This window comes from Oncorhynchus kisutch, unplaced genomic scaffold (assembly GCF_002021735.2).
Source record: "Oncorhynchus kisutch isolate 150728-3 unplaced genomic scaffold, Okis_V2 scaffold3402, whole genome shotgun sequence".
Taxonomy (NCBI): Eukaryota; Metazoa; Chordata; class Actinopteri; order Salmoniformes; family Salmonidae; genus Oncorhynchus; species Oncorhynchus kisutch.
This window is the reverse complement of record NW_022265347.1, coordinates 298830-323317: the sequence shown is the minus strand read 5'-3', so window position 1 is coordinate 323317 and position 24488 is coordinate 298830. Positions and strand designations below refer to the sequence as shown.

The 24488-nt window shown below is 45.3% G+C and overlaps 2 protein-coding genes across 30 annotated transcripts in view; one reads left to right on the top strand and one right to left on the bottom strand.

The window, feature by feature from the left end:
• The first annotated feature begins 1210 nt into the window (after positions 1-1210).
• On the top strand, positions 1211-3633 carry LOC116371598 (trichohyalin-like). Its single transcript, XM_031820453.1, has one exon. It carries the CDS (start codon positions 1729-1731, stop codon positions 3631-3633), a length of 1905 nt encoding a protein of 634 aa, XP_031676313.1. The 5' UTR covers positions 1211-1728.
• A 6361-nt stretch (positions 3634-9994) lies between these two features.
• Positions 9995-24488, bottom strand: part of LOC109884408 (liprin-alpha-1) — an 85022-nt gene continuing 70528 nt past the window's right edge. For 9 of the 29 annotated variants that reach the window (XM_031820466.1, XM_031820464.1, XM_031820469.1 and 6 more), the window contains 9 exons: positions 23018-23080; positions 21071-21097; positions 19857-20032; positions 19242-19357; positions 16812-16987; positions 16548-16616; positions 16052-16232; positions 15752-15814; positions 9995-14219 (listed from right to left, as the gene is read on the bottom strand). In XM_031820466.1, coding sequence (XP_031676326.1) covers positions 15756-15814; positions 16052-16232; positions 16548-16616; positions 16812-16987; positions 19242-19357; positions 19857-20032; positions 21071-21097; positions 23018-23080 — 867 coding nt within the window. In that variant the 3' untranslated portion in view covers positions 9995-14219; positions 15752-15755. The remainder of the gene's footprint in view (positions 14220-15751; positions 15815-16051; positions 16233-16547; positions 16617-16811; positions 16988-19241; positions 19358-19856; positions 20033-21070; positions 21098-23017; positions 23081-24488) is intronic. The other 20 variants (XM_031820476.1, XM_031820478.1, XM_031820492.1 and 17 more) reach the window with 13 other exon arrangements.

The window sequence follows — 24488 nt, the reverse complement described above, 5'->3', positions numbered from 1 at the left end:
CTACTGCTTTACCTCATTATAATAAAATATTAAAGGATGCTACTGCTTTACCTCATTATAATAAAATATTAAAGGATGCTACTGCTTTACCAGCGTATAATAAAATATTAAAGGATGCTACTGCTTTACCTCATTATAATAAAATATTAAAGGATGCTACTGCTTTACCTCATTATAATAAAATATTAAAGGATGCTACTGCTTTACCTCATTATAATAACATATTAAAGGATGCTACTGTTTTACCAGCGTATAATAAAATATTGAAGGATGCTACTGCTTTACCTCATTATAATACCATATTAAAGGATGCTACTGCTTTACCTCATTATAATAAAATATTAAAGGATGCTACTGCTTTACCAGCGTATAATAAAATATTAGAGGATGCTACTGCTTTACCTCATTATAATAACATATTAAAGGATGCTACTGCTTTACCAATGTATAATAAAATATTAAAGGATGCTACTGCTTTACCTCATTATAATAACATATTAAAGGATGCTACTGCTTTACCTCATTATAATAAAATATTAAAGGATGCTACTGCTTTACCTCATTATAATAAAATATTAAAGGATGCTACTGCTTTACCTCATTATAATACCATATTAAAGGATGCTACTGCTTTACCTCATTATAATAAAATATTAAAGGATGCTACTGCTTTACCTCATTATAATAAAATATTAAAGGATGCTACTGCTTTACCTCATTATAATACCATATTAAAGGATGCTACTGCTTTACCAGCGTATAATAAAATATTAGAGGATGCTACTGCTTTACCTCATTATAATAACATATTAAAGGATGCTACTGCTTTACCAATGTATAATAAAATATTAAAGGATGCTACTGCTTTACCAGCGTATAATAAAATATTAAAGGATGCTACTGCTTTACCAATGTATAATAAAATATTAAAGGATGCTACTGCTTTACCAGCGTATAATAAAATATTAAAGGATGCTACTGCTTTACCTCATTATAATAAAATATTAAAGGATGCTACTGCTTTACCTCATTATAATAACATATTAAAGGATGCATACTGTAGTGAAACAGATCAAGGTTATTATATACTGAACTAAAATATAATGTTTCATGTTTCATGAGCTGAAATAAAAGACCCAAGAAATGTTCCATATGAACAAAAAGCTGATTTCTCTCCAATGTTATGCACAGATCCATACAAATTTGAAGGGGTGTCCACATACTTTTTTAATATGCTGTATAGTGTACATTTCTGCAACAAGTAGGAGCGTTGAAGTATGACTCTAAACTTCTCTGCTGTTTGGTTCCCGTAGCTACCGCGGTTAGCAGAGTGAACCGCACCCCAGCACAGATTCTCTGTGTGATTGTGTGAGACCAAAGTCTTGCATCGTCTCAATGGCCGATTCTGGGCGGATCACTTTTGTCAAGTCATTCAAAGTGTTTTCCATTCTGGGGATAAACATTTTCTGACTAAATGTCGAATTGATGAACTTTACAAAAAAATCATGTGATCTAAGGTCATGAAGTGTCGACTGCAAGTTTCTGCAGTTGCTCTTCAACTTCATCCTGTTGCATTGTGGGAGGATCATGTAGTTGATAGAATGTGTAGTAAATCTAACATGTGTTTTATTGATCCATGTATTTGATTAGTAGGTCATTCCTCTTTTCTTTTCCCAATCAATAACCAGACCAGGAGAACCATGTGACATCTGCTCTGAGCGCAAAGCCATGAAGCTTTGTCTGACCTGCTCTGTCTACTACTGTGAGAAACACATTAGGAAGCACTTCATAATACAAGCACTGAGGAGACACGTCATGGTGGATGTCCCTGAAGAAGTCGTACTACAGAGAAACACCTCGGAGAAGAAGAGGAGAGCGGAGCAGGAGGAAGAGGGAAGGAGAGAGGGACAGGAGGAGGGGCTGAGGTGGCAGACGAGGAAGGAGGACTTTAGGGAAGAGGAGAGGGGGCACCATGAGGATGGGGAACAACAGTGCAGAGAGAAGGAGAGGGAGAGAGAGAGGGAGAAGGAGAGAGAGAGGGAGAGAGAGAGGAAGAAGGAGGGAGAGAGAGAGAGGGAGAAGCAGCAGCAATCGATAGGGGACTCCTACGGCTATACTGGCCAGGTCCAGCCTGAGACATCCAGGGTAGACAGGGCAAAGTCCAAATCCATTCCTGAGCTGGACCATGTGGAGAAACCAGAGATCAACGTGACTAGCAGTGACGGGCTGGGTGAGGCATCATGGATAAAGGGCCAGCAGAACCTGCCCAAGGTGCAGCTGGAGAGGCAGCAGAACCTGCCCAAGGAGCAGCTGGAGAGGCAACAGAACCTGCCCAAGGAGCAGCTGGAGAGGCAGCAGAACCTGCCCAAGGTGCAGCTGGAGAGGCAGCAGAACCTGCCCAAGGAGCAGCTGGAGAGGCAGCAGAACCTGCCCAGGGCGCAGCTGGAGAGGCAGCAGAACCTGCCCAAGGAGCAGCTGGAGAGGCAGCAGAACCTGCCCAAGGAGCAGCTGGAGAGGCAGCAGAACCTGCCCAAGGAGCAGCTGGAGAGGCAGCAGAACCTGCCCAAGGAGCAGCTGGAGAGGCAGCAGATCCTGCCCAAGGAGCAGCTGGAGAGGCAGCAGAACCTGCCCAAGGCACAGCTGGAGAGGCAGCAGATCCTGCCCAAGGAGCAGCTGGAGAGGCAGCAGATCCTGCCCAAGGAGCAGCTGGAGAGGCAGCAGATCTTGCCCAAGGAGCAGCTGGGGAGGCAGCAGAACCTGCCCAAGGAGCAGCTGGAGAGGCAGCAGAACCTGCCCAAGGCGCAGCTGGAGAGGCAGCAGATCTTGCCCAAGGAGCAGCTGGGGAGGCAGCAGAACCTGCCCAAGGAGCAGCTGGAGAGGCAGCAGAACCTGCCCAAGGCACAGCTGGAGAGGCAGCAGATCCTGCCCAAGGAGCAGCTGGAGAGGCAGCAGATCTTGCCCAAGGCGCAGCTGGAGAGGCAGCAGAACCTGCAGATGAAAAAGAAAGTCAGACTACGCAACGACGACAGCTGGATCCGCCAGTGTTCCACCAGCAAGCCTCCTGCCACCGGACCCATCAGGAAAGGCAAGTCTCTCGACAACCTGGACATCTGCTCTTCCTGGCACTCGTCGTGGACACCGGAGAGCACCTCCTCCATCCTCAACTACAGTTGGCCTCACTCTGCCCTCAACAGCTACATCGGCCGGGTCGGAGGTCATTCCGGCTCAGCCACGATGTCCTCTCTCTCCATGAGCTCCCTCAGAGGAGCCGGGGTTGGAAGCAACCAGTCTTCATGGTCCCAGCGCTCTCCCTCACCCTCCTCCTCCTCTTCCCCCTCCCCTTCTACTGGCCCCAAGTCCCAGTCATTCCTATCCGTGCATGAAAGCAGCAGGACAGTGAGTGGCAAGGAAATGTGTACGTTGTGTGACACGGCGCTGGTCAAGGGAGCCGCCATGGTCATCGAGTCCCTGGGGCTCGTTTATCATTTGACGTGTTTCAAGTGCATCAACTGTAAGTCCGAGCTGCTGGGCGCATCGGAGGTCGGAGCGGAGGTCAGAATACGGAACCGACATCTCTTCTGTGACTCCTGCTACGTGATTGAAAAGTGGACAGTCAACCTCCGTGAGAAATGAGTCAAAGATTTTCAGAAGTAAAAGCAAGATACGCCAGTAGTGTTGTTTCCAAAGGGAGCAAATGAAACACAGTGGGCAGAACAAGGAGTTTCAAGTGAAGTTGTATTGTCACATGCACAGGATGAAGCAAGTCGAACACAGTACAGTGAAACGTTAACTTGTGACCTCTTTCCCAACGATGCACAAGGAAGCCAGTGAGAAAGAAATAACAACAGGACATGAGAGAAGAAACATGAGGATGCTGTTATATACTGGTCTGGTATACAGGTCTGATATACAGGTCTGATATACAGGTCTGATATACAGGTCTGATATACAGGTCTGATATACAGGTCTGATATACAGGTCTGATATACAGGTCTGGTATGCAGGTCTGATATACAGGTCTGATATACAGGTCTGATATACAGGTCTGATATACAGGTCTGATATACAGGTCTGATATACAGGTCTGATATACAGGTCTGATACAGGTCTGACAGGTCTGGTATGCAGGTCTGATATACAGGTCTGATATACAGGTCTGATATACAGGTCTGATATACAGGTCTGATATACAGGTCTGATATACAGGTCTGATATACTGGTCTGATATACAGGTCTGGTATACAGGTCTGATATACAGGTCTGATATACAGGTCTGATATACAGGTCTGATATACAGGTCTGATATACTGGTCTGATATACAGGTCTGATATACAGGTCTGGTATACAGGTCTGATATACAGGTCTGATATACAGGTCTGATATACAGGTCTGATGTACAGGTCTGATGTACAGGTCTGATGTACAGGTCTGATATACAGGTCTGATATACAGGTCTGATATACTGGTCTGATATACAGGTCTGGTATACAGGTCTGATGTACAGGTCTGATGTACAGGTCTGATATACAGGTCTGGTATACAGGTCTGGATATACAGGTCTGATATACAGGTCTGATATACAGGTCTGATATACAGGTCTGATATACAGGTCTGATATACAGGTCTGATATACAGGTCTGATATACAGGTCTGATATACAGGTCTGATATACAGGTCTGATGTACAGGTGTGATGTACAGGTCTGATATACAGGTCTGATATACAGGTCTGATATACAGGTCTGATATACAGGTCTGATATACAGGTCTGATATACAGGTGTGATATACAGGTCTGATATACAGGTCTGGTATACAGGTCTGGTATACAGGTCTGATATACAGGTCTGGTATACAGGTCTGATATACAGGTGTGATATACAGGTGTGATATACAGGTCTGATATACAGGTCTGATATACAGGTCTGATATACAGGTGTGATATACAGGTCTGATATACAGGTCTGATATACAGGTCTGATATACAGGTCGTCTGATATACAGGTGTGATATACAGGTCTGATATACAGGTCTGATATACAGGTCTGATATACAGGTCTGATGTACAGGTCTGATGTACAGGTCTGATGTACAGGTCTGATGTACAGGTCTGATGTACAGGTCTGATGTACAGGTCTGATGTACAGGTCTGATGTACAGGTCTGATGTACAGGTCTGATGTACAGGTCTGATGTACAGGTCTGATGTACAGGTCTGATGTACAGGTCTGATGTACAGGTCTGATATACAGGTCTGATATACAGGTCTGATATACAGGTCTGATATACAGGCCCAATATACAGGCCCGATATACAGGCGTGATATACAGGTCTGATATACAGGTCCGATATACAGGCCCAATATACAGGCCCGATATACAGGTCGTCTGATATACAGGTCGTCTGATATAAAGGTCTGATATACAGGTCGTCTGATATACAGGTCTGGTATACAGGTCTGGTATGCAGGTCTGATATGCAGGTCTGATATACAGGTCTGATATACAGGTCTGGTATACAGGTCTGGTATACAGGTCTGATATACAGGTCTGGTATACAGGTCTGATATACAGGTCTGATATACAGGTCTGATATACAGGTCTGATGTACAGGTCTGATGTACAGGTCTGATATACAGGTCTGATATACAGGTCTGATATACAGGTCTGGTATACAGGTCTGGTATACAGGTCTGGTATACAGGTCTGATATACAGGTCTGGTATACAGGTCTGATATACAGGTGTGATATACAGGTGTGATATACAGGTCTGATATACAGGTCTGATATACAGGTCTGATATACAGGTCTGATATACAGGTCTGATATACAGGTCTGATATACAGGTGTGATATACAGGTCTGATATACAGGTCTGGTATACAGGTCTGATATACAGGTCTGGTATACAGGTCTGATATACAGGTGTGATATACAGGTCTGATATACAGGTCTGATATACAGGTCTGATATACAGGTGTGATATACAGGTCTGATATACAGGTCGTCTGGTATACAGGTCTGAAATACAGGTCTAATATGACCTGAGAATAGGCATAGAGTGAGTGCAGATAGTCTGTGGTAGAGAGGAAGGACATTGGTAGTTATATATTCAACAGTTTTATGGCCTGGGGAAAGAAGCTACACTGAACTAAAATATAAACGCAACATGTAAAGTGTTGGTCCCATGTTTCATGAGCTGAAATAAAAGATCCCAGAAATGTTCCATACGCACAAAAGCTTATTTCTCTCAAATGTTGTCCACAAATGTGTTTACATCCCTGTTAGTAAGCATCTCTCACTTTGCCAAGATAATCCATCAACCTGACAGGTGTGGCATATCAAGAAGCTGATTGAACAGCATGACTATTACACAGGTGCACCTTGTACAGGGGACAATAAAAGGCCGGTCTAGACATCTGTGGCATTGTGTTGTGTGACAAAACTACTACAACTTTTAAAGTTGAGGGAGCGTGCAATTGGTATGCTGACTGCAGGAATGTCCACCAGAGCTGTTGGCAGAGTTTCACGTTAATTTCTCTACCTTAAACTGGCTCCAATGTCGTTTTAGAGAATTTGGCAGTTCCATCCAACCGGCCTCACATCCGCAGACCACGTGTATGGCGTCGTGTGGGAGAGCAGTTTGCTGATGTCAACGTTGTGAACAGAGTGCCCCATGGTGGCGGTGGGGTTATGGTATGGACAGGCATAAACTACGGACACAATTGCATTTTATCGATTGGCAATTTGAATATTCAAAAATACTGCCACGAGATCATGAGGGCCATTTAAAAATGCTTATCTGTATTCCCAGTCGTGTGAAATCAATAGATTAAGGACACATTAATTTATTTAAATTGACTGATTTTCTCGTATGAGCTGTAACTCAGTAAAAAGGTTGGAATTGTTGCATGTTGCGTTTATATTTTTGTTCAGTATATTTCGGAGCCCGTTGGTCCACGACTCGATGCTCCGGTATCGCCTGCCGGACAGGAGCAGATAGAACATTCCATGGCTCAGGCGGCTAGAGTCCTTGGCAGTTTTTCGGGCATAAATGTATTGGATGGCCGTCCGCACCACCCTCTCTAGGGCCTTGCGGTCGTGGACGGAGCAGTTGCCATACCAGGCGGTGATACACCTGTAAAAGTTCCTGAGGATCTGAGGGGCCAAATCTCTTCAGTGTCTGAAGAGGAAAGAGGCACTGTCACACCTTCTTCATGACTGTGCTGGTGTGAGAGGACCATGTTAAGTTCTCAGTAATGTAGACGCCAAGGAACACAGGTATTCCTTGTTTCTCGGCAGGAGAGGACAGTGTGGAGTGAAATAGAGATTGCATCGTCTGTGGATCTGTTGGGGGCCCAAATTGGAGTGGGTCCAGGGTGTTTGGGATGATGGAATTGATGTGAGCCACAAACAGCCTTTCAAAGCACTTCATGATTACAGATGTGAGTGCTACAGGGCGGTAGTTATTGAGGCAGGTTGGGAACAGGAATGATGGTAGTCAACTTGAAACATTGGGATTACAGACTGGGACAAGGAGAGATGCCTCCCAGCTGGTCTGCACGTGCCCTGAGGACACAGCCTGGAATACCGTTTGGCCCTGCGTTCTTACGGAGTGTTGACCCGTTTGAAAGCCTTATGTCAGCCTCGGAGAGTGATATCTCCCAGTCCTCTGGATCAGCGGGCCCTCATGCAAGGCTCTGTTGTTTTTATAGAAGAGTGCATGGAAGAAACCGATAGAGAAAACATTCTGTACAAAACAGCAAAGTTGTGTCGAAGCTCACAAGACTGCAACCATACGACACAGCGACATCTTGCAGGTAGCAGAGCCAAGCGCGGTCTAGCAGGTATTTGCATATTTCCGTTATGGAATGCCTACTCTGTGAAGTGTGCGCGTGCAGTAACTCAATTCGTCCTTGCTCTCCTAAATAATGCAATTAAAAAAAAAAAAACTTTTAGTCAAGTCTATAAAACTTAGTCCACTCTGTTCACTACAGATTTTAGATTTGGGAACAGAAAACTGCATTGAGATCGAATGTTTCATCGATGAGAGAATTAGCAGAATGTCAGCCAAGTTTCATCGAGCTTCAACTTCACCCACAACTGGACTTCTAAACGAATGCTTCAGATTCATTCATCCTGCGAGAGATCTGGCTCCTTGTTACTACAGACACCCTGGTTTGAGTCCAGGCTGTATCACAACCCGGCCGTGATTGTGAGTCCCATAGGGCGGCGCACAATCGGCCCAGCGTCGTCTAGGTTTGGCCGGTGTAGGGTGTCATAGTAAATAATAATTTGTTCTTATTAATAGACTTGCCTTGTTAAACAAAATGTTAAATAAATATTCTGTGACACTGCATCTCTTCCTCTATCCGCTGTAGCACAATGAACACTGCAACCAGCCATAAACACTACACTAAATGACAACTGTAGTAGATGCTATAAATATATATATCTAAAATGGCCACAACATTGTACATCAGAATTGACTATGAATTAATTCAGCGTTGGTGTTTGATGTGATCTAAAGTAGGCCTTGTTTAAAAAAGGGTTTTTAAAACAGAAAATTATTGTTTGCTTTACTAGCCATTTAGAGAAAGAAAAGGGGGGATACCTGTACAACTGAATGCATTCAACTGAAATGTGTCTTTCCGGACAATGGTACCTGTACAACTGAAATGTGTCTTTCCGGACAATGGTACCTGTACAACTGAAATGTGTCTTTCCGGACAATGGTACCTGTACAACTGAAATGTGTCTTTCCGGACAATGATACCTGTACAACTGAATGGATTCAACTGAAATGTGTCTTTCCTGACAATGATACCTGTACAACTGAATGGATTCAACTGAAATGTGTCTTTCCGGACAATGATACCTGTACAACTGAATGGATTCAACTGAAATGTGTCTTTCCGGACAATGATACCTGTACAACTGAATGGATTCAACTGAAATGTGTCTTTCCGGACAATGATACCTGTACAACTGAATGGATTCAACTGAAATGTGTCTTTCCGGACAATGATACCTGTACAACTGAATGGATTCAACTGAAATGTGTCTTTCCGGACAATGATACCTGTACAACTGAATGGATTCAACTGAAATGTGTCTTTCCGGACAATGATACCTGTACAACTGAATGGATTCAACTGAAATGTGTCTTTCCGGACAATGATACCTGTACAACTGAATGGATTCAACTGAAATGTGTCTTTCCGGACAATGATACCTGTACAACTGAATGGATTCAACTGAAATGTGTCTTTCCGGACAATGATACCTGTACAACTGAATGGATTCAACTGAAATGTGTCTTTCCGGACAATGATACCTGTACAACTGAATGGATTCAACTGAAATGTGTCTTTCCGGACAATGATACCTGTACAACTGAATGAATTCAACTGAAATGTGTCTTTCCGGACAATGATACCTGTACAACTGAATGGATTCAACTGAAACGTGTCTTTCCGGACAATGATACCTGTACAACTGAATGGATTCAACTGAAACGTGTCTTTCCGGACAATGATACCTGTACAACTGAATGGATTCAACTGAAACGTGTCTTTCCGGACAATGATACCTGTACAACTGAATGGATTCAACTGAAACGTGTCTTTCCGGACAATGATACCTGTACAACTGAATGGATTCAACTGAAACGTGTCTTTCCGGACAATGATACCTGTACAACTGAATGGATTCAACTGAAACGTGTCTTTCCGGACAATGATACCTGTACAACTGAATGGATACAACTGAAACGTGTCTTTCCGGACAATGATACCTGTACAACTGAATTAATTCAACTGAAATGTGTCTTTCTGGACAATGGTACCTGTACAACTGAATTAATTCAACTGAAATGTGTCTTTCTGGACAATGATACCTGTACAACTGAATTAATTCAACTGAAATGTGTCTTTCCGGACAATGATACCTGTACAACTGAATTAATTCAACTGAAATGTGTCTTTCTGGACAATGGTACCTGTATTTGTTTTATTACAGTTCATCTCTTTTATATACATATTGCAACAGATACAAATCTGGACACCGGACACATTTTAAAACCAAACGATAGCTAGTCCATGTTAATAAAGTGTTCATATACATTACTCTGCATCTTGAAAATCAAATGACACTGGAATAAAACAATAAAATAAAGACCCATTATCAGTCACACCAGAAGATGCTCGTTATTTGTGAAATCATGTCATCTTGTCTTTTACAATTGAAGCACCATGCAACGGCTCAGACATTCTTCCCGCTAGGTTTGGAACAGAATTGAAGGAGTCATGAATTGTTCAGTAGGTTTAGCCGAAACAATAACTATAGGTGCCAAACTGGTACAGAGAACTGAAGAGGAAAAATATTTACATTTTTACACCATAAAACAATGCAGTTGTTTCATAGAGCAATTGATTTGAAACAATGGGGATGAAGTGAAATGGCTATTTTAGGCTGTATTGAAAGGTTATGACCACATAATTTGCCACTAGATGGCCTCTTTAACCACAGAAAGAGATCTTGATGACAGCTCATTGCAATTATAAAGATCATCGGTCACTCGCAAACACACGGCTCACAAAAAAAATCTACATTTTCTTGCAACCCCTTTGACAAATATAATTTCCAAATAAAAAGTTGACAACGCTGAATCCAAAGCATTGCCAAACGCCAGCTGAGCGACCAGGGTTGTGAAATCCCAGTAACTTGCCTCAAATTTCCAGAAATAAACAAGAAATCTGGAATCGTCCAACCAGGATTTCTGGAGGAAACATGGGACATTTAAGTAAAGTTACCAGAAAATGTCAACCCTGTGAACAAAATGACAGTGTTTCTGTATTTTCCTCCCCTTCATGTGTAAACAAAGTTAGCAGGGGAACCCTCGTCATCATGTCTAATCAAAGTTAGCAGGGGAACCCTCGTCATCATGTCTAATCAAAGTTAGCAGGGGAACCCTCGTCATCATGTGTAATCAAAGTTAGCAGGGGAACCCTCGTCATCATGTGTAATCAAAGTTAGCAGGGGAACCCTCGTCATCATGTGTAATCAAAGTTAGCAGGGGAACCCTCGCCATCATGTGTAATCAAAGTTAGCAGGGGAACCCTCGTCATCATGTGTAATCAAAGTTAGCAGGGGAACCCTCGTCATCATGTGTAATCAAAGTTAGCAGGGGAACCCTCGTCATCATGTGTAATCAAAGTTAGCAGGGGAACCCTCGTCATCATGTCTAATCAAAGTTAGCAGGGGAACCCTCGTCATCATGTCTAATCAAAGTTAGCAGGGGAACCCTCGTCATCATGTCTAATCAAAGTTAGCAGGGGAACCCTCGTCATCATGTCTAATCAAAGTTAGCAGGGGAACCCTGGTCATCATGTCTAATCAAAGTTAGCAGGGGAACCCTGGTCATCATGTGTAAACAAAGTTAGCAGGGGAACCCTCGTCATCATGTGTAATCAAAGTTAGCAGGGGAACCCTCGTCATCATGTGTAATCAAAGTTAACAGGGGAACCCTCGTAATCAAAGTTAGCAGGGGAACCCTCGTCATCATGTCTAATCAAAGTTAGCAGGGGAACCCTCGTCATCATGCGTAAACAAAGTTAGCAGGGGAACCCTCGTCATCATGCGTAATCAAAGTTAGTAGGGGAACCCTCGTCATCATGTGTAATCAAAGTTAGCAGGGGAACCCTCGTCATCATGTGTAATCAAAGTTAGCAGGGGAACCCTCGTAATCAAAGTTAGCAGGGGGACCCTCGTCATCATGTGTAATCAAAGTTAGCAGGGGAACCCTCGTAATCAAAGTTAGCAGGGGGACCCTCGTCATCATGTGTAATCAAAGTTAGCAGGGGAACCCTCGTCATCATGTGTAATCAAAGTTAGCAGGGGAACCCTCATCATCATGTGTAATCAAAGTTAGCAGGGGAACCCTCGTAATCAAAGTTAGCAGGGGGACCCTCGTCATCATGTGTAATCAAAGTTAGCAGGGGAAACCCTCGTCCTCATGCGTAATCAAAGTTAGCAGGGGAACCCTCGTCATCATGTGTAATCAAAGTTAGCAGGGGAACCCTCGTAATCAAAGTTAGCAGGGGGACCCTCGTCATCATGTGTAATCAAAGTTAGCAGGGGAAACCCTCGTCATCATGCGTAATCAAAGTTAGCAGGGGAAACCTCGTAATCAAAGTTAGCAGGGGGACCCTCGTCATCATGTGTAATCAAAGTTAGCAGGGGGAACCCTCGTCAGGACAGACAGTGGTGTACAACTGTACAAGCCCCAACCGAGTCACTGGAAGGTGTTCCTGGTCTTTACAGTCGTGTTAAGAACCACGTGTTAAACCCCAACCGAGTCACTGGAAGGTGTTTCTGGTCTTTACAGTCGTGTTAAGAACCACGTGTTAAGGCAAGTCACTGGAAGGTGTTTCTGGTCTTTACAGTCGTGTTAAGAACCACGTGTTAAGGCAAGTCACTGGAAGGTGTTTCTGGTCTTTACAGTCGTGTTAAGAACCACGTGTTAAGGCAAGTCACTGGAAGGTGTTCCTGGTCTTAACGACTGTAAAGGCAAGAGATGCATTGAAAACACAAAGACCTCAGCTTTTTATTGGCAGTGGAAAATAAGTTTCAGTATTTTATTGAAAGTAAATCCATAAATAATACTGTGATAAAATAGTTAAGTACTCAGACTGTACATCATTTTGTTACCAGAGCAGGAGAATAAAATGGGGAAAACTGAAGATTAAAAAATAATAATAATATCAGCATTTGCATTGTGTATTATAAAATGACTAAATCACAAAGGGAATAACATAACTAATGCAGGGTGGACAGGAAGTCTTTGCCTCCGTGATATTATCTGTCTTGAAAAAGTATTGCCACAGCAACCTGTGTTAAAACACTCAGAAACAGCTTTAAAAAAAATGGCAACTCTTAAAAATCAAACTGAGAAAGCAACAAACACGACGACGGAGATGACGAATAAATAAGACAGCCAGAGAAATAAGGTAAGAAAAACCCCCCTCGGGCTTGATTAGAAGTGTCCGTAGTATAAAGAGTTGGTTAAAGGTTTGTGGGTAGATCGCCCCACCTCGGGTGAGTAGCTAGTCGCTGGGATCAGTTTAGGCCACAGTGGACTTGGTCCGTCGATAGTAGAGCCGCCACGCTGTCGGCTCAGGTACAAGCGAGTTGAGTTTCACGCACGCCTGGCCTCCCGTTAGCGTGCTCCAGGAGAAGGCAGGGAAAAGAGAGGGATGAGGAGAAGGAGGAAAAGAGGAATGGAGAGTTTGGGCATGCGAGGTTGACTGGAGAATGGGAGATCCTACACAGTGGAACGGTCTCTTACCAAGCGATGCATCTGAAAACAGCCCTGGTCTTCACTACTGTTTATGGCTTTTGTTTCAGTCTTTCTACAGGTTTGGTTTCACAGGGAAAAAAACAAAGAGTTGTTTCACGTGTCACCTGTCGTCACAGTTACCTAGGGCCTTGTTGTGGTTACGGTCCGCCCGGTGCTTAGCGACCACAGCGTTGTAGCAGTTGGTGAAACAATGTCAGTCAGAACTCCAGCAATATTTCTGATATTCACATATTCTCATTGTCCTATAAGAGCTGCATTTACAAATAATCACCATGGATACGCTTGAAGATAACAGGCTGGGGGTCGAAGGGAAATGGGGTCCAATTCAGATAGAAAGTCACTTATTAAAGTCACTTGATCATCAGTTCAATGATTAAAAACAACAGAGGACAGAGAAATAAAAACACATCTGGTCAATACAAGATCAGGAATATATATATATATATATATATATAAAATGATTAGATAATGTCTGTTGAAAAAATATACAAACTCCAGACCATCTAAAACATTCTGAGAGTTAACCTTGATAAGGACACAGTTGGAACAGTTTTTTAGAAAATAGGGATATTTCCCTTTAGGTGGGAGAAGTAACAGATAGATACATAACAAATCTAAAATCATGTCCCACCAGCTGGCTAACATAAATAGAACAATAAAGATGATACATCTAGGACACGGGCCCTCTAGTACAGAGATTGGTGATGTGGTTGCTACTCCTTTTATCGCTGTGATAACAATACAACTCTGTGTCCTTGCAGGGTCAGCAGCTGCTCCTGATGTGGGGGGGGGGGGGGGGGGGGGGGGGGACTCACCCCTCATCCTCCAACCAGCAGTCACCTATAGAAATAATGAGGATCAACTAAGACAAGAGGAGAGAGAGGTAGAGACAGAGACAGAGACAGAGACAGACAGAGAGAGAGAGAGAGAGAGAGAGAGAGAGAGAGAGGCAGAGAGAGAGAGAGAGAGGCAGAGAGAGAGAGAGAGAGAGAGGCAGAGAGAGAGAGAGAGAGAGAGGCAGAGAGAGAGAGAGAGAGAGAGGCAGAGAGAGAGAGAGAGAGGCAGAGAGAGAGAGAGAGAGAGAGGCAGAGAGAGAGAGAGAGAGAGAGGCAGAGAGAGAGAGAGAGAGAGAGGCAGAGAGAGAGAGAGAGAGAGAGGCAGAGAGAGAGAGAGAGAGAGAGAGAGAGAGAGAGAGAGAGCAGAGAGAGAGAGAGAGAGGCAGAGAGAGAGAGAGAGAGGCAGAGAGAGAGAGGAGAGAGAGAGAGGCAGAGAGAGAGAGAGAGAGAGGCAGAGAGAGAGAGGCAGAGAGAGAGAGAGAGAGGCAGAGAGAGAGAGAGAGAGAGGCAGAGAGAGAGAGAGAGAGGCAGAGAGAGAGAGAGAGAGGCAGAGAGAGAGAGAGAGAGGCAGAGAGAGAGAGAGAGAGGCAGAGAGAGAGAGAGAGAGGCAGAGAGAGAGAGAGAGAGGCAGAGAGAGAGAGAGAGAGGCAGAGAGAGAGAGAGAGGAGGCAGACAGAGAGAGAGAGAGGCAGACAGAGAGAGAGAGAGGCAGACAGAGAGAGAGAGAGGCAGACAGAGAGAGAGAGAGGCAGACAGAGAGAGAGAGAGGCAGACAGAGAGAGAGAGGCAGACAGAGAGAGAGAGGCAGACAGGAGAGAGAGAGGCAGACAGAGAGAGAGAGAGGCAGACAGAGAGAGAGAGGCAGACAGAGTAGAGGGCAGACAGAGAGAGGCAGACAGAGAGAGAGGCAGACAGAGAGAGGCAGACAGAGAGAGAGGCAGACAGAGAGAGAGGCAGACAGAGAGAGAGGCAGACAGAGAGAGAGGCAGACAGAGAGAGAGGCAGACAGAGAGAGAGGCAGACAGAGAGAGAGGCAGACAGAGAGAGAGGCAGACAGAGAGAGAGGCAGACAGAGAGAGAGGCAGACAGAGAGAGAGGCAGACAGAGAGAGAGGCAGACAGAGAGAGAGGCAGACAGAGAGAGAGGCAGACAGAGAGAGAGGCAGACAGAGAGAGAGGCAGACAGAGAGAGAGGCAGACAGAGAGAGAGGCAGACAGAGAGAGAGGCAGACAGAGAGAGAGGCAGACAGAGAGAGAGGCAGACAGAGAGAGAGGCAGACAGAGAGAGAGGCAGACAGAGAGAGAGGCAGACAGAGAGAGGCAGACAGAGAGAGGCAGACAGAAAGCAGCAGATGAAGATGACAGAGGAGTAGAGGAGAGGAGCGTAGACATGCATTAATATAGCCAAGACCACAGAGGCACAAGAAGCTGCTTGAACAGAAGAGATCCACTGTGAAGTGTGTGTGTGTGTGTGTGTGTGTGTGTGTGTGTGTGTGTGTGTGTGTGTGTGTGTGTGTGTGTGTGTGTGTGTGCGTGCGTGCGCGTGCGTGTAAACTTACTGTGTTAGCAGGAGTATGTCCTGACTGTGGCAGTGTCCAGCCTCTGTATTGCAGACTGACTCCCTACATCCCCACAGCAAAACCACATGCAGAAACATGCTGTTAGTTAGTCACTCACAATCTCCAGCATAACACACCCACCACACACACTAGAGCTGGGAAAGCACGAACCCATTGTTGAAAGCATATTGTGTATCGGTCTCTGTAACAAGCCCGAGATAAAGTTGCAGCGGTGCCATGCCTAAACACACACAGACACAACGAGCCCTCATTCCCCGTGGACCCACCCCCTTGTCCTACCGTCCATGTGGCTCCTTTTCGGCTGCGTGGAGGGGGACACTGCGTTGCTATTGGTCAGTCTGAAGTTGGCGGGCAGGGTGTCGGCTGAGCCCGGGGACATCCCCCGTGCGTCTTTGGGCCGGAACTTCTTCCTCCAGGAGGGGGCGCGGCGGAAGTTGTTATCGTCCTCCAAGAAGAGATTCAGAGAGGGGAGGAAGCAGGAAGGAGATAAGGATGTGGATATACATGGAGGAGTGATTTAGAAAGTGTGTGTGAGTGTGTGTGTGTGTGAACGCTTTAGAAATTGTGTGTGCTCTCATGTGAGTGAATGTGCGTGTGTGTGTGTGTGTGTGTGTGTGTGTGTGAGTGAGCTTCAGAAAGTGTGTGTGAGTGTGAACGCTTTAACAAGTGTGTGTGTGTGCGCATGTGAGTGAGTGCGCGAGTGTGCGCGTGTGTGCGTGTGAGAGTGAGCTTCAGAAAGTGTGTGTGTGTGGTCCATCATATATGTGTGTCTCACCTCATCCAGTCTCCTCTCTGTACCGATGGCCAGTAGACTGTTGTACTCACTCTCCAGAGCAGCTCTCGCCTACAACACAGGAAGGAGGGAGAGACAGAGAAAGAGACAGTCCATGAATGAGAGCCTCCTCTCTCTTCGGAGCCGGAGGAGACGAGAGCTGACGTCTCAGCTGGGAGCGCCGTTTGACTGTGGTTCACCGCCACCCACCAATGCTGGTCGTGTGTGTGTGTGTGTGTGTGTGTGAGTATGTGTGCGTGTCCCTACCTGTGTGTTCTGCGTGGGGATCTGTAGCAGCAGGGCAAGGGCGTTGTGGTCGAAGGTTTCATCCAGGGCCAGCAGGGCTCCGTGCACGCCACTCTCCAGCAGGTTGTTACTGTACTCCTTCAGCCCCATGGCCTGCACCCAGCTGATCACACGCTCGTTGCTCCACACCAGCACGTCTGCTCAGGGTACACAAAATGGTAACCGGTTGGTACAGAAACATTTGGGGAATGATCAGGGAACAGTCAAAATAATTCCTCTGAGAAAAATGTTATTTTTTTTTTAATCGGGAAGGACTGAAATTAAGTTGACATTCTCCCACAGTGTTATTAGCTCAGCGTTGCTGACACTTCAGATTCTCCCACAGTGTTATTAGCTCAGCGTTGCTGACACTTCAGATTCTCCCATAGTGTTATTAGCTCAGCGTTGCTGACACTTCAGATTCTCCCATAGTGTTATTAGCTCAGCGTTGCTGACACTTCAGATTCTCCCACAGTGTTATTAGCTCAGCGTCGCTGACACTTCAGATACTCCCATAGTGTTATTAGCTCAGCGTTGCTGACACTTCAGATTCTCCCACAGTGTTATTAGCTTAGCGTTGCTGACACTTCAGATTCTCCCATAGTGTAATTAGCTTAGCGTTGCTGACACTTCAGATTCTCCCATAGTGTTATTAGCTTAGCGTTGCTGACACTTCAGATTCTCCATTAGCGTTATTAGCTTAGCGTGGCTGACACTTCAGATTCTCCCATAGTGTTATTAGCTTAGCGTTGCTGACACTTCAGATTCTCCATTAGCATTATTAGCTTAGCGTGGCTGACACTTCAGATTCTCCCATAGTGTTATTAGCTTAGCGTTGCTGACACTTCAGATTCTCCATTAGCGTTATTAGCTTAGCGTGGCTGACACTTCAGATTCTCCCATAGTGTTATTAGCTTAGCGTGGCTGACACTTCAGATTCTCCCATAGTGTTATTAGCTTAGCGTTGCTGACACTTCAGATTCTCCATTAGCGTTATTAGCTTAGCGTTGCTGACACTTCAGATTCTCCATTAGCGTTATTAGCTTAGCGTGGCTGACACTTCAGATTCTCCCATAGTGTTATTAGCTTAGCGTTGCTGACACTTCAGATTCTCCCACAGTGTTATTAGCTTAGCGTTGCTGACACTTCAGATTCTCCCATAGTGTAATTAGCTTAGCGTTGCTGACACTTCAGATTCTCCCATAGTGTTATTAGCTTAGCGTTGCTGACACTTCAGATTCTCCATTAGCATTATTAGCTCAGCGTTGCTGACACTTCAGATTCTCCCACAGTGTTATTAGCTCAGCGTTGCTGACACTTCAGATTCTCCCACAGTGTTATTAGCTCAGCGTTGCTGACACTTCAGATTCTCCCATAGTGTTATTAGCTCAGCGTTGCTGACACTTCAGATTCTCCCACAGTGTTATTAGCTCAGCGTTGCTGACACTTCAGATTCTCCCACAGTGTTATTAGCTCAGCGTTGCTGACACTTCAGATTCTCCCATAGTGTTATTAGCTCAGCGTTGCTGACACTTCAGATTCTCCCACAGTGTTATTAGCTTAGCGTAGCTGACACTTCAGATTCTCCCACAGTGTTATTAGCTCAGCGTGGCTGACACTTCAGGTTCTCCCACAGTGTTATTAGCTTAGCGTTGCTGACACTTCAGATTCTCCCACAGTGTTATTAGCTTAGCGTTGCTGACACTTCAGATTCTCCCATAGTGTAATTAGCTTAGCGTTGCTGACACTTCAGATTCTCCCATAGTGTTATTAGCTTAGCGTTGCTGACACTTCAGATTCTCCATTAGCGTTATTAGCTTAGCGTGGCTGACACTTCAGATTCTCCCATAGTGTTATTAGCTTAGCGTTGCTGACACTTCAGATTCTCCATTAGCATTATTAGCTTAGCGTGGCTGACACTTCAGATTCTCCCATAGTGTTATTAGCTTAGCGTTGCTGACACTTCAGATTCTCCATTAGCGTTATTAGCTTAGCGTGGCTGACACTTCAGATTCTCCCATAGTGTTATTAGCTTAGCGTGGCTGACACTTCAGATTCTCCCATAGTGTTATTAGCTTAGCGTTGCTGACACTTCAGATTCTCCATTAGCGTTATTAGCTTAGCGTGGCTGACACTTCAGATTCTCCCATAGTGTTATTAGCTTAGCGTGGCTGACACTTCAGATTCTCCCATAGCGTCATTAGCGTAGCTGACACTTCAGATTCTCCCATAGTGTTATTAGCTTAGCGTAGCTGACACTTCAGATTCTCCCATAGTGTTATTAGCTTAGCATAGCTTACACTTCAGATTCTCCCAGTGTTATTAGCTTAGCGTTGCTGAGCTAACTAAATGATGAGTGAATCTGAACAGTGTGGTCATTTCTCCCTTCGGTCGACTGTCATTTTCTCTCACCGTTATCCCAGCTGTTACCTTGCAGCTCCAGCTGGGTCTCGTCACGCCTCCTCTCCAGCTCCTTCCTGTCGTAGTTCAGTCTCCTCAGACACATCACCCCACACTGGAAACTGTTCCTGTTACACAGACACATTGACTGGTTAAACATTTAGACAGAAACAAAATGAACATCCCTAGTTGTCCATGGCACCATTTTGGCCCTTAGTGGGAACTGTCCACCATTTATTTTGGCCCTTACCTATGGAAACTGTAAACCATTTTGGTTCATAATACCTGTGGAAGCTGTCCCCCATTTTGGTTCCTAATACCTGTGGAAACTGTCCACCATTTTGGTTCCTAATACCTGTGGAAACTGTCCACCATTTTGAGCTTTTTACCTGTGGAAACTGTCCACCATTTTGAGCTTTTTACCTGTGGAAACTGTCCACCATTTTGAGCTTTTTACCTGTGGAAACTGTCCACCATTTTGAGCTTTTTACCTGTGGAAACTGTCCACCATTTTGAGCTTTTTACCTGTGGAAACTGTCCACCATGTTGAGCTTTTTACCTGTGGAAACTGTCCACCATGTTGAGCTTTTTACCTGTGGAAACTGTCCACCATTTTGAGCTTTTTACCTGTGGAAACTGTCTACCATTTTAAGCTGTCCCCTCATGTCCTTCTTGGTGAGGTGGTCCAGCATGCGTGCGTCTACCAGGGACTCCATGAAGTAGGACCGGTACTGGGGCAGACCCAGGCTGGGCAGCCACTCGTTACCAATCCACTCATGGTTCATGTCTCCATATGCCAGCGTCTGTGGGAGGGAGGGACAGGGGCTAGGTCAGTGTTTGGAGTCTATTGAAGAGCCAAAAGTTAGTGGGGGGTGGCTACCATCGCTATGAAAGAAAAAGGCTAGCTGGGAAAGTGATGGAAATCACCCCATTAAAATCTAGAGTGTGCACGTGTCTGTACGTTCATGTTCGTGTGTAAGTTACAGCAGGTTTAAGAGCAGCTACGACCACAGATCAGAACTAGGGCCAGTGAGAGAACTAGACTGATCTGTGTTCTGATAGGTGGGAGGTGAGAGAACTAGACTGATCTGTGTTCTGATAGGTGGGAGGTCAGAGAACTAGACTGATCTGTGTTCTGATAGGTGGGAGGTCAGAGAACTAGACTGATCTGTGTTCTGATAGGTGGGAGGTCAGAGAACTAGACTGATCTGTGTTCTGATAGGTGGGAGGTCAGAGAACTAGACTGATCTGTGTGTTCTGATAGGTGGGAGGTCAGAGAACTAGACTGATCTGTGTTCTGATAGGTGGGAGGTCAGAGAACTAGACTGATCTGTGTTCTGATAGGTGGGAGGTCAGAGAACTAGACTGATCTGTGTGTTCTGATAGGTGGGAGGTCAGAGAACTAGACTGATGTGTGTTCTGATAGGTGGGAGGTCAGAGAACTAGACTGATTTGTGTTTTGATATGTGGGGGAGGGGAAGGAAGTAGCCCAACTGTAAACAACTTCTAAACAGCAGAGGCTTGGAATAAATCTGTCCTGTCTGTGGCTTCTAAACAGGACAACTGAGTCAATGTCTGTCTGCCACCACAAGAGTTTGATGAGTCACAATGTGTATAACTACATTATTCTAGCTGCAATATCCTCAGTCTCCGATACCTCCAGATTTACATGCAGGTTAAATGTGCAGCTGACTAAAGTAAACGGAGACCAAGAGCCATACTGTTGTCAGAGCATCCCATGCAAGGAAACTAAAGAAAACGATCTGTCCAACTGAAATAAGGTGAAATGTCCTCGTCGTCTACCACAGCCAGAGAAAAGAGACAGACAGGGGTGTGCAAACCTGGGCCCAGCTGCCCTCGTCATCCTCCTGTTGTTAGCATGGTTAGCATGGTGAGAGAAGAGAAGCAGGTTAGAGTTAGTGACTGTGGCAGTGCTGGGTTCGGCAGCTCAACATCAACATGCTACTTAACCAGTGTTAATGTTAAGACAACTGGACATGCAACCAACAGCTCATGCTTTAGGCTACATTGGCGTCCCGTTGTCAATGAACCTGGGATTGATCTAGAATACATTTTAATAGGATCTAATACCACTATTTGACCTGTTGAAGCATCCATTGTACCACATGTATTAGTAAATCCCAGGTTGAAACAGGACTGTAAATATAGCATTGAGCAAAAGTGTTTAAATGAAATACAGTTGTATAACTTGACATACAGGGGCCTGCGAAAGTATTCACCCCCTTTGGCATTTTTCCTATTCCGTTGCCTTACAACCTGGAATTAAAATTGATTTTTTTGGGGGGGGTTGTATCATTTGATTTACACAACATGCCTCTACTACTTTGAAGATGCAAAATATTTTTTCTTGAGAAACAAACAAGACAACAACAAAAAACTGAAGACTTGAGCATCACTGTTCACCCCCCCAAAGACACCTTTTGCAGAAATGACAGCTGAACGTCTCTTGGGGTATGTCTCTATAAGCTTGGCACATCTAGCCACTGGGATTTTTGCCCATTCTTCAAGGTAAAACTGCCCAGATCCTTCAAGTTGGATGGGTTCCGCTGGTGTACAGCAATCTTTAAGTCAAACCACAGATTCTCAATTGGATTGAGGTTTGGGCTTTGACTAGGCCATTCCAAGACATTTAAATGTTTCCCCTTAAACCACATGCTGCCACCCCATGCTTCACTGTGGGGATGGTATTCTCGGGGTGATGAGATGTGTAGGGTTTGCGCCAGACAGCGTTTTCCTTTATGGCCAAAAAGCTACATTTTAGTCTCATCTGACCAGAGTACCTTCTTCCATATGTTTTGGGAGTCTCCCACTTTTGGTGAACACCAACGGCTTAAAGTGGTCCATAAAGTGGTCCTATGGACAGATACTCCAATCTCCGCTGTGGAGCTTTGCAGCTCCTTCAGGATTATCTTTGGTCTCTTTGTTGCCTCTCTGATTAATGCCCATCTTGCCTGGTCTGTGAGTTTTGGTGGGCAGCCCTCTCTTGGTAGGTTTGTTGTGGTGTCGTATCCTTTCCATTTTTTAATAATGGATTTAAATGGTGCTCCGTGGGATGTTCAAAGTCTCTGATATTTTCTTTTTATAGTCCAACCCTAATCTGTACTTCTCCACAACTTTGTCCCTGACCTGTTTGGAGAGCTCCTTGGTCTTCATGGTTCCCCTTGCTTAGTGGTGTTGCAGACTCTGGGGCTTTTTAGAACAGCGGTATATATATATATATATATACACTGAGATCATGTGACAGATCATGTGACACTTAAATAAAAGTCCACCTGTGTGCAATCTAACAAATGATGTGACTCCTGAAGGTAATTGGTTGCACCAGATCTTATTTAGGGATGAATAGATATGCAACTCTTCACTTTTACATTGAATTTATTTACATTTTAAATTTGAAACATGTTATTTTTTTTCATTTCTCTTCACCAATTTGGACTATTTTGTGTATGTCCATTACATGAAATCCAAATAAATCAATTTAAAATTACAGGTTGTAATGCAACAAGGCCTGAAACATAAAGACAAGACAAATCTAATGTTAACCAGTCATTTCTGTTCAAAAGCTAAGTCTGTACTGAACTTAGCCTTCAAGCAAACTGACAGACACACAGAAACACACGTACTGACACCAAAAGCCCAAACCAAGATACAGACATGGACAAACAGGGCCGTGAGAAAAGTACACACAGGGAGTAACACCCAACTACCAACCAGATCACTACCAGTCGCCTGCGTCAGTGACTGCCCAATGGCTTGGGGAGACTAACCGTGGAGGGCGTGGCCGCAAGGCACTCCAACTCTTCGTGCGTGACCCACACGTTCCCCGTGGACTGATCATGTGACAACCCCAAGAGTCACCAGTGATGCAAGCGTGTGAGAGGAAAGGGAGGAGGGAGAGGAGAGGGAGGAGGAGGGAGAGGAGAGTGAAGAGAGGGAGGCAGGGGTGTGAGAGGAAAGGGAGGAGGGAGAGGAGAGGGAGGAGGAGGGAGAGGAGAGTGAAGAGAGGGAGGCAGGGGTGTGAGAGGAAAGGGAGGAGGGAGAGGAGAGGGAGGAGGAGGGAGAGGAGAGTGAAGAGAGGGAGGCAGGGGTGTGAGAGGAAAGGGAGGGAGGGAGAGGGAGAGGGAGGGAGGAGGGAGAGGAGAGTGAAGAGAGGAGGCAGGGGTGTGAGAGGAAGAGGGAGGAGGGAGAGGAGAGGGGGAGGAGGGAGGGAGAGGAGAGTGAAGAGAGGGAGGCAGGGGTGTGAGAGGAAAGGGAGGAGGGAGAGGAGAGGGAGGAGGAGGGAGAGGAGAGTGAAGAGAGGGAGGCAGGGGTGTGAGAGGAAAGGGAGGAGGGAGAGGAGAGGGGAGGAGGAAGGGAGAGGAGATGTGAAGAGAGGGAGGCAGGGGTGTGAGAGGAAGGGAGGAGGGAGAGAAGGAGGAGGAGGGAAGGAGGAGGAGAGGGAGGCAGGGTGAAGGAAGGAGGAGGGAGGGAGGGGAGGGGGAGGAGAGTGAAAAGAGGGAGCAGGTGAGCAGAAGGGAGGAGGAGAGGAAGAAGGGAGGAGGAGGGAGAGGAGAGTGAAGAGAGGGAGGCAGGGCTGTGAGAGGAAGGGAGGAGGGAGAGGAGAGGGAGGAGGAGGGAGAGGAGAGTGAAGAGCGGGAGGCAGGGTGTGAGAGGAAAGGGAGGAGGGAGGGAGAGGGAGGAGGAGGAGAGGAGAGGGAAGGAGGGAGGAGGGGTGGTGAGGATTTGTTTATATTAACAGAGGGAGGATGGAAGGAAAATAAGACCAAACAGCATGTTATTTCACATCACATGATTCAGAGAGAGAGAGACAGAGAGAAAGAAAGAAAGAGAGAAAGAAAGAAAGAAAGAGAGAGAGAGAGAGAAAGAAAGAAAGAAAGAGAGAAAGAAAGAGAGAAAGAGAGAGAAAGAGAAAGAAAGAAAGAAAGAGAGAGAGAGAGAAAGAAAGAGAGAGAGAAAGAAAGAGAGAAAGAAAGAAAGAAGAAAGAAAGAGAGAGAGAAAGAAAGAAAGAGAGAAAGAAGAGAGAAAGAGAGAGAAAGAGAGAGAGAAAAAGAGAGAGAAAGAGAGAGAGAAAAGAGTGAGGCCCCAATCAGGGCAGTCCTTGTGAGTGAGTGACGCTCCGTGAACTCTGATTGGTGGAAAGGTTACAGTGAGAAACGTTATTAGCTGGTTAGAGGAGTGACAGCAGCATGCTCCAATCAGGTGGTGAGGAGAGGAAGAAGAGGGCAGGGCCCTCCAGG

Excerpts from the sequence above, each read along its gene's own strand:
- LOC116371598 (XM_031820453.1), top strand. The coding sequence starts at position 1,729 with ATGAAGCTTTGTCTGACCTGCTCTGTCTACTACTGTGAGAAACACATT.